The sequence below is a fragment of the Neltuma alba genome, unplaced genomic scaffold, assembly GCF_004799145.2.
Source record: "Neltuma alba isolate B1F8T4 unplaced genomic scaffold, ASM479914v2 tig00000648_pilon, whole genome shotgun sequence".
Lineage (NCBI taxonomy): Eukaryota > Viridiplantae > Streptophyta > Magnoliopsida > Fabales > Fabaceae > Neltuma > Neltuma alba.
This window is the reverse complement of record NW_021632129.1, coordinates 27709-38212: the sequence shown is the minus strand read 5'-3', so window position 1 is coordinate 38212 and position 10504 is coordinate 27709. Positions and strand designations below refer to the sequence as shown.

At 34.1% G+C, this 10504-nt stretch overlaps 1 protein-coding gene across 1 annotated transcript; it reads right to left on the bottom strand.

Moving 5' to 3' along the window:
• Positions 1–2359: 2359 nt before the first annotated feature.
• On the bottom strand, positions 2360–4632 carry LOC114743628 (uncharacterized; the record flags this gene model as incomplete). The annotated part of the gene is made up of 5 exons (XM_028931850.1): positions 4482–4632; positions 4235–4381; positions 3979–4144; positions 3422–3630; positions 2360–2483 (listed from the first exon to the last, which is right to left on the bottom strand). Coding segments are annotated over exons 1-5 (797 nt in total), but the record flags the coding sequence as incomplete, so codon positions are not given.
• Positions 4633–10504: the final 5872 nt, after the last annotated feature.

The following is a 10504-nucleotide window of genomic DNA, read 5'->3' as shown; positions in this document are numbered from 1 at the left end:
ATACGATGGATCAACACTTTCTGGTTAGGTTTAGAACCATTCAATATTATTGCTTCAATGACAGACTTGCCAAGTTTTGTTACACGCAACCTAGTTCCATTACACACCCTGATGCTTGGTTAGTGTTTCTAAGTAGCATCACCATTGTTCCTACTTTCAAGGACAATTTATACAATGGCATACCAGAACTATTAATAGTGTTTAAGAAGTTAGTCGTGTACAAATCTTCAAAGCAATCATTATTGTTGAATGATTTGCAAACAAAATCACAACTCAGGTACTCAACATGTTTGCCAGGTAGAAGAGAACACATATAGTCATTTACCTAGTTTACAACCTCAATTGTGGGTGCAAGGATAGCCCTTTCATTGAAATAATCAAAAATTGATAAATTCTATAAGAGATTAGGGTAAATGGTAGATATAATAACACCAACAGGATCATCATAATTAGTGATTAAAAGATCATCAGGGATTTTAATTTCAGCTATGCTATTGTGAGGCATACCAAGATTACCATCTCCCACATCTAGAAGCCACTTTGAGAAATGTTACAAGTCCTTTTGTTCTTTGATGGAAGAAACAAATGATAAGCACATGTTCTTCGTCAACGTAAAAATGGTGTAATAGTCCGACAAATATGAAGAAGTTACGCATGCATTTACTATGTCAGCTCTGGAACCTTTAGGTATGATGGGGAGTATTTAATGGAAATCACCACCCATCACATTGACTTCCCACCGAATGGGAAATTAGCATGCATAATATCTCTCAATGTACGATCAAATGCTTCGATGCAATAACGTTGCACCATGGGAGCCTCATCCCATATAATTAACTTTGTCTGTACAATCAAATTAGCTAAGGCAGAATTTTGTGTTATATTGCAAACAGAGTGATTGAGCCTAAGTTATTATTATCTTTTCATTACATTATCCATGATTTTGTGGTATTTTCTGGCCCTTTTTAATGATAATTGTGCTTAATTTAGATTAAGAGTCCTTACTTTAAGTTAGTGTCTTTTTGAGGATAAATTGTCATAATTGGTTATTAATTGTATTCAATTGATTTCTAGGAGAATTGATACTTCAATTTGTTGCTTTTTATTGTAGGACACTAGAGATTGGGGCCAGAATTGAAGAAACTCAAGGCACAAGAAGCAAGAGAGGAGCCTTTGCCTCAGTTCGCCGCGGCACACTTCTGCTTTCGCCGCGGTGAACATCGTCCGTCAAGAAGGAAAGCTCTCGGCCATGGTTCACCGCGGCGAACCCCTTGTATCAGCAAATTTCAAACCCGACCATTTCGAGAAAATCTGACCTACCCACCTCCAGAAACCGACCCATAAACGTAATTTTTGGGTTAGAAACCCTATTTTGGGTATGGGTGAGGTCAGACATAAAGGGATAGCCACCCTAATCCTCCATCTCTATCTCCTTCATCTTCCATTTTCCTGCACTTCTTCTTCATCCACTTTCATTTCCTTCATCTCCTTACTGTTATGGCTGAAGATTTACCTCTGGTTGGAGCTGATTCCAAGGCTATGATGAGCTAAGCTTTTCCAACTCTTGAAGATGGTGGAGTAGCATGAGTTTCCAAGCTTCAAAGGGGAGTTTTAGTTTTAATCTTTAGTTTCTAGCTATGTGTTTATAATTTCCTAGGTATAGGAGTTGTAAAGTCTTAGTTAGACACTTTGATTAATTCTGTAATCATTGGTTAGTGATTAACTGTTTGTAATTTGGATTGATTGATGTTGAACATTGTGCTTAAATATATGTAGTTGCATATATGCTTATTGTAACTCTCATGATTTCTCCTATCTTGCATGGTTATGTTTCGGTACTGAGTTGATTGTGTGTTACATTGAGCCAATTGCATGATCATTCCAAATTTACACATTAGGGAAGCTAAACAAAGTTTTCATTAATGAGTTCATTAATGAAAGCTTTGGACTCATTGAGTTAATGAGGTTCTTATTAAGAAAACCTAATGGATTTTGAAACTCCCAATATTTAAGTGAACTATGATTGCCATCAAAACCATTTTCAAGAGATTTCCTATCAATCATTTCCATTACTTCATTATTATCTTAAAAACTCCAAAAACATAGTATCTTAGGTTTGTTTTCATTGCATTCAATTTTGGCACATTTCATTAAATGTTAAAAACCCAAAAACCCCTTTTCATTACTTTGCATGGCATTTAGTCTAACTTAGGTAATTAATTAAGGCTCCCAAGCGTGAAACGACCCGAGTTTGCATTATACTGCATAGCTTGGATTTATTTTTGAGTGAGAACCCCAAAGCGAACGACAAAAGGCTCTCGTCACAGAGTCTTCATTAACTTGTATAGGGATCGCATACCTGGAATGTGCTATCCTTTCAAATGGTAATAATGTGGCAGCGATGCCACTAGAGGCAATAGTAATAACAATATCACCTCTAGCTCGAAGAGTAGAAGCCAAAGCATTCCACAGAAATGTCTTCCCTGTTCCGCCATAACCGTAGACAAAGAAGAATGAACCAATATTTGAATTCAAAGAGGATATGATAGAGTCAAAAATATGTTTATGGTCTGAATTTAATGAGTTAATCAAAGTGTTTCGATTCTTCTTTCATGGATGTTTGCTCATAACCAAGCTCTTGCAAAATGAGATGATTACTAAGATCAAGTGGACTAATTGATGCTGGTTTTGGAAGCAAGGGAAAGTCATTCAAGGTCTTCCTATTCTCTTGCAACAATGATTCAATTCTTTCAAGGCAGCTTCTTTCTTCTCACTTATAGATATATGTACCCTTGCATAAATATCACTAAGTGATAAGTAAGAATATGTAAATTGAAAGGAAGAACAATTAGTACAAACAAATCATTGATGCCTACAAATTTTATGAAAATATGGCAAGTATTGTTGAGATGAATATAGGTCTTACTTGATGATAAAGGATCTCTGTGTGGTATGTATAATAAATCTTCAGATAATATTCTTGAAGTTTGGTTCTAAACAAAATCAAGACGGCTTAGTGACGAGCAAAGAAGCATGCTAATAAACATCTTTTGTAATGATCTCCCAGATGCCCAAACTGACACCTCCTTAATAGTATTTATGTATTCACTATCATCATGTAATAATCCAAGAGCAAAGCACACAGCTCTAAAAGTGGAATGCACAAAACCATCCATTGTTCTAATCTCTTCAAATGATGAAGGGCCTCTAACCTTAGTTAAGAGGATTCGTAGATAGTAAAGTTCACCAGATGAAGGAGGTATATGAGTAATCCTTCTTATGGCAAATCCCTTCTCTCTAATTTTCCAACATCATTTGCTTCTTTGGTAGACAAAAAATTGTGGAAACTCAGAATAAGTAAGAATTTTAGCCAAATCATTATCATGATTCATTTTCATCTAAGCAAGGAACATTGACTCACAAACACAATGCTTATTAAGTAGGTCCTTAATATCATCAGCATTAGAATAAACAACACACTGTTGGTTAGGTAAATGGAAGCTTAACCTTTCAACAGCTAGATACTTGTGGTGTATATCAAAGGCAAATATGTGCCAAGCTGCCTCACAAGCCGAGATATACCTAAAGTTGTAATACTGTTGAATCTCATCAATCGGCCGGCCTAAAGATCTGTCCCCAACATTCTCATAAATAGATGCTACAACTCTATCATTTCCCTTACTAATATACTTGAATAATAACTTGATTGCAGATGACTGGTTACACTTCTCAACATTAATATGAGTTTGAAACATAGATGACAATGTGGGGTTATAAGGCACAATAAATCAATTGTTCAGAGGATTGCCTTTGACTTTAATTGTCCTCCTATCATCTTTCCTCCTATATGTAGGATATCCATCATCATCAACAATAGTCTATTCCACAAAGTTCTTGGCGAAATACTTGCTGCACTTATTATCCTTCATGCAAGAGGACTTAGGGTTTAAACATCCGTATAGGCCATGTATCATGAACCTCTTAACTAAGTCATACAACTGTGGTTCTTCATCTAAGTTAGGTATTTCTGCAGAGATTACTTTATCCACATCCTCCGAATATTTAGGTTGATCACGTTGATTTAGGAACAACAAAATGTGTGCATGTGGAAGTCCTCTTTTTTGGAATTCAATCGTATGAACATCTGCATGAATAATAAATGAGTAAGCAATAAGCAATAGATCATTAAAGTATCTTTACATTATAATAAGAAGTGAACAAAAATTTGACGCACCTATAATAACAGTACCAAAAATCTTCTTCTTCTTGATTGTATCCATAAGAGCTTTAAGCTTCATATGGAAAACCCTACACAATATCTCTGGCTTGTTAGCACTAGATAATGATTCATTTTCTATCAATCGTGTGACCTCTTGCCAAGCTAGATTACATGTAAATGTAATGAAAATACTCAGGTAACCTGCCCATCTACAAATGGCCATTGCATCTTTATAGTTGGTAACCATATACCGTGCCCCTACAGTGGAGGAAAGATGGAAGAATTATACGTTTCCCTGTAGATGGTGTACTTCTTTCTCCAGTTAATAGCGCATCTATCAATCCCTGATACAGATCTGCCTTAAGTTCCTTTTGGTATGTTCTGACCCATAATAACCTTTGAGCTTCTGTCATGGTATAACCATCAACTATGAATTGTTGGAATAACTTCTCTGCATGAAGTATGGCTAACATCTCATTTTCCCTTATCATCAACCTATATGCAAAATACTCTCTAATACTAACTCATTTTTCTTCTTAGTATTAGAAAGAGTCTCTTCACGGTGTTCTATATCGTCACAATAACCATCCTCACCTCTAAGAACCAATATTGGGTATTGGAGTAGAGATAGGAAGGATGCAATTCATCAATACGCTATGTGATCGGACTGGGATGTCACCTTTAGGGTCATCAGAATTAGTGATTGCACCAGATAATGTAGTATAGGGTGTAACCAATCATTCTTCTCAAGGAGAGCTTTATTAGAAAACAACCTAGTCTAAATTGGTAATAAAAAACATGATGATTTGGGTAAAGAAAAAGAGGGGTTTCAACTGTCTAAGATGGTACAATAAATAAAAAGTGCAAAAGATTAAATGCTTTTGGTATTTTAATTGAACGAAGAGATGTTTTGGGTTAAAAGGGAATTATGATGAAACAGTCTCTTGATGATGGAAAGTCAGCTATCACTGCTTTTTAAAATGATTTGAGAGTTTTAGAAAATCTCTAAGTCTGCAGAAAACCCCAAGTAATCACTTGGGTCTAATGTCTTAATTAATAAAAACTTACTTTAATCAAAGTTAATTAACATCTATTAAAAACATTGTTAGAGAAACCACTTAGAGTGTAGATGAATGGATGATGCAAATGTCCTCAGAAAGTCAATCGACAATCATTGAATACCAAGCACACAATAATCACAATGACACATAAAAAACAACACACAGAATAATCACAATGATACTAATAAATAAATGAATACAAGGATTCAAAACTTATTATAAATGATCCAACATTCACAGCATCCAATCCAAATACATTCAATAGTCTAAACACAAGATTTACAATAATTTATTGAATCTGAAACAGATGTAGAAATCCCTAAATCTAGAAATCTCTAAACAAAATCAATACAGTATTAAACCGATAACTCCCCTATTAGATCCTTGAGCTTAACCTTCGTCCTCCATCACCAAAAGGCTAAGGGTTTAGCCTCTCATGTCTTTAAATCGATCATAATCGCTCCAGGAGCAAACAACCATGGTTAAAGCTAAAAATGAGGTTGGAAAAATAGAGAAGAAGGTGGTTGAAGTGATTTAATCGGTTTAGAAATGTAGAAAATGATAAAGAGATGAAGGAAAATAGAGGTTTTGGGCATAAGATCAATAGAGGCTCAAGAGAGAATGGAGGAGGCTGTTATCCTTGCAAATCTATAGAATGGAGACTTTTCCTTTTTTGTGGTGCTGCCCCTAGGTGTAGAAGCTCAGAAACCTGTTCAAAAACACACATCTTCACTTAATGTACTCAGGTCGTGACCTCAAAAGTGTTAGGTCACGACTTAGGGGGCCCAGGTCGCGACCTCAGAAGTTTCATGTCATGACCTAGGGAGACAGAGAGCTTTCATCTTGTTAGATATGATTAGTTTTGATAATGTCAAATAATAGAGCAAAAAGTTTGCATAAATTATTTACCTCACATTTTGACTAACTATCATACTTAATATCTTATGTAGTAGTTTCCTCAAGAAAAGAAAGAAGTTATTATGTTGAACTTTGAGTGTGGAGAATGATCAAGAGGAGGAAGAAGAAGAGAGATTGAGAAAAGAAGAACTTGTAAGACCAAATGAAAATATCAAGATTCAAGTTCATAGATTTGATGTTAAAGCTTGCTATGCTCAATCAGAAGTTTGAATGACTCAATTGGAAGCTAAAATGCACAAACCGGAAGTAATATAATCATATATTGAGTCACCCTTCATATAAACATGGAAAATAAGCTTCAGAGGTGATTTTCATGGGCATTGATCGATCATCCACTTATCGATCAAGTTATCAATAAAACACACACTCTGTTATGCTCTGTTCTTCGTTCAGCTCTGACATAGGTTCGGTATTTCTCTATATCTCTTAAACCACAAATCCGTTTGAGGTGAAACTTGATTCATATGAAACTAGACTCAGAATAAGGTTCATAGACACCAAAATCAACTTCAAATAGTCTCATATAAGGGAGATATAGTGTTTGAAACATTACAGTAAGTATTAACGTCTTCAGTCACTGTGATGAAGATAACTTTGTAACTACAATGAATTTTGGGGTGATTCTTGTTGCATTAGAAGGTAGACTCAAAGAGCTTGCTGGGGATAGGTCATTTGTAAAATTTGGAGTTGAATTGGAAGATTTATGATCACTCAAAGTTGACCTTCGTTTTGCTTGAATCAGAATTCGAATTTATTGAGGCAAAGACCAGAAGTTCTACACTGATTGATTAAGTTCTCAAGCAACATGCTACTTAAACATGTTATTGAGTAAAAGTACTAGAAGAAATGAGGAAATAAAAAGCCATTATTAGATATTACTCGAGCCTGATCAAGCAACTACATACTCGATCACTTTATCGAGTTCCTGGTACTATCTCTTCAATTCTTTTCTTTTATCTTCATATGCATTATTAAGGTTTTATCAATAACCTGTTGGATAAATGATTTTCAAATAATGTTATGGATAAATGTATTTATCGATCACTTGATTGATAAAGAAGGTTAACGTTATGGATAAATAGGTCATCGATAAGAAGACAGATAAATGGTAATGCGCTTTACTCACTTTATGTTTTGCCTTAGTCACCATTTATCGATCACTTTGTCGATAAGTGATTTATCAATAATATGATCAAATATTGCTTCATAACCCTCTCTACATGTAGGTAATTATTTCAATAGCTTATCAATCACCTGATCGATCAGCAAATTATCGATCACGTGATCGATAATTAGCACATCGTTTTTAAATCATGATTCTTCGATCACGGGATCGATAATCTGATTATCGATAATATGATCGATCATCGCACTTACATGTCTACCTTGTTTTTCACATAACGTGATTGATAAATCAGTTCTTTAACTTTACAGGATTAAACCTCTTTATCGATCACTTGATCGATCATTCATTAATCGATCACCTATTCGATCAACCTACATAGCCTGTGTTTTCACTGAATATACTTTTACTTATTGTTTATTGATAAGGTTATCCATCATCTATTTATCGATAATGTGTTCAAAAATTATTGCTTTAAATTTATTTCTATAACACTTTGTTTATTGATAACCTGATCGATCAACAAGTGTTCGATCATTGTACAAGTTCATTTCATAACAGCATTTCACGATGATTTCGAAATCTTTTATCTTTTTATCTTTAAGCTTTTCGCAGCCTTCCTTTTACACATAACTCTCTATTAAAAGGATACGAAGGCAAACGTAACTTGAAAAAGATTATCCTTACATAATCCATTTAAAGCTCACTGCATACATGCTTCATCGTTTATCAATCATTTGTTCAATCATCATATGATCCATAATCTATTCGATAATTGCATATATCTGCTATATCTTTCTTCATATAATTAATCGATAATATGATCGATCAAAGGATTATCGATCAAGACATCGATTAAGTAACTTCATCTTACTTTCTGAATATCTGAATATCTGATGATTGATTCCATGTTTTCCAACTTATTGTTTCTAAGATTATCATATACTCATCACTTGATTTGAGGAAGATTATTTCAAGTAAAAAGCCACAATGAATTTATGATGTGAAGAATTGACTTTTGTCAGATGTCACACCCTGATAATTTTATCCTAATTGATGAATGACTTGAGACTGACTAAGGCCAAATAGTATAGTAGACTGGTAGAGGATCCAGGCTATGAGGAAAAATCAGGATAGGGACATAACGGTCATTTTTGAAAAGATCGGTCAAGAAAGGGCAATATTGGAAATAATGTCCGAAATTCCTGAAAATTCTCAGAAAATCATGAAAAATAGAAAGGAGGGTACAGAATAATGTTTGAGGCTTAGAAGATGAATATAAGATTAAAAATAATTTATCAGGGGATTATTTGTAATTATTGGAATTTTTGGTTAATTGAGGAAAATTAGCCAATTTCCATTATTTAAAATATATAGAAGCCTCAAAAATTCAAGGAAAAATAGGGATAAATTATGTGACATATTATCCTAATTTATAAAATTACTTCCCACCTTTGGATGTACAAAGGTTAGCTTAAAGAATATTTATTACTGAATTATTATCGGTAGAATAGTGATTTTTGACAGAATAAAATTTAGAAAATTATAGAGGGAGGTAAAACTTGAGAAAAATCATGGATTACCCTTGGAATGAGGGGAATTTAATGAGGTGTTGAAATCAAAATTTTGTGACAGTAAATTGGACAGGATTGTTGGAAAATCGAATCGGAAATACACAAATAATCAATGGATTGCACTGATAATTGGATGATTCATTTTTTTTCCAATATTAAGAGTAATATTTCGGCCAAAAATAAAGGGGGAGGACAAAGTTGGAATTTTCCAAATTGTTCAAGGGCATAAAGGGAAATAAGAGACAAAACAATAAAATAATATTTTATTTCCACGTGAAAATCACATGGTGATTAGGTGTCCATCCATGTGTCAACTTCTTATGGTGTGTGCCCTAAGATTTGTCCATGTGTAAAGTAGAAAAAAATGGACGGTCGAGATCGCATCTTTTTCCCGAAGGGCATTTTTGAAATTTTGAAATGTTAAAGCCTATAAATACCCCCTTCCATGAAGAATTCGGCCAAAGTGGTTTGCATGAGAGGGAATGTTGTGTTCTTGAGTTCTAGGAGAGAGAAAGGAAGAAAGAAGAGAGAGAAAGGGAGAAAGCAAGGTTAGACACCTCTAATCGCCGATAAGAACTAATTAAGGTACGTTTACCTCCCTAAGTGTTAATTATTTTTAGTTAATTATTTATTTGAGGAAGATTAGGATTAATTACCTTGATTAATTATGGTTTAGTGATAGCTAAGATTAATCATGTTATTTGATTTAAGATTAGTAAGTAATTAAGGTTAGCTACCTTGATTAATTAGTAATTAGTGATTAGTTATGCTAATTGAAGGATGATTAATTAATGGTTAATCATGTTGATTAGAGAATGAATAATGGTTAATCATATTGATTAGAGAATGATTAATGGTTATCATGTTGATTAGAGAATGATTAATGGTTAATCATGTTGATTAGAGAATAATTAATGGTTAATCCATAAGGGATTAGTGACTTAATCTTAGAAGATTATGTTGTACTAATGACTATGTGACTTGAGGACCTTAATTAAATATTGGATTAAGGATTAAGGGTTAGTGATTAACCAAGAAAGCATGATTAATCATGGATTAAGGAAGAATTCCAAGACCTTAATTGAGGATTAAGGCCTGGTCAAACCAAGGTCAAAGGTTAGGAACGGTATACAGAAATTATAAATTGAAAGGCACAAGGGTAGCATTATACTGAGAAAGAATGGTATACTGGATATCGAATTTACCATACCCTTACTGTATGGTTGATAGGCAATTTTCTGGAAATCTAAGAGGATCTCAAGCAAGGAAACAAGGAGGAAACATTAAGCGTGGAATTGAGGTAGCGTGAACTTGCAATTATTTTGTTGATCTGCATTTGGTGTTTCTGCTATGTGTGCTTATGTGCCATGAGAATGTTTATGCCCAGATGATGTTAACTCCATGCAATGTATGCCTTGGCTCTTGCATGATTGAGTTTTGACCAGAATGATTATATGCTCCATGATATGATGACATGGATACAGAATGGTTATGGCATGGCATAAAGACTAGAAATGTTATTTTACTGCATGTAGCATGACATTTTATGCATGTTGACTTGATGGTTGTATGTTCAATGCTACTGGGATTTCTATGAAATCTCATTCCT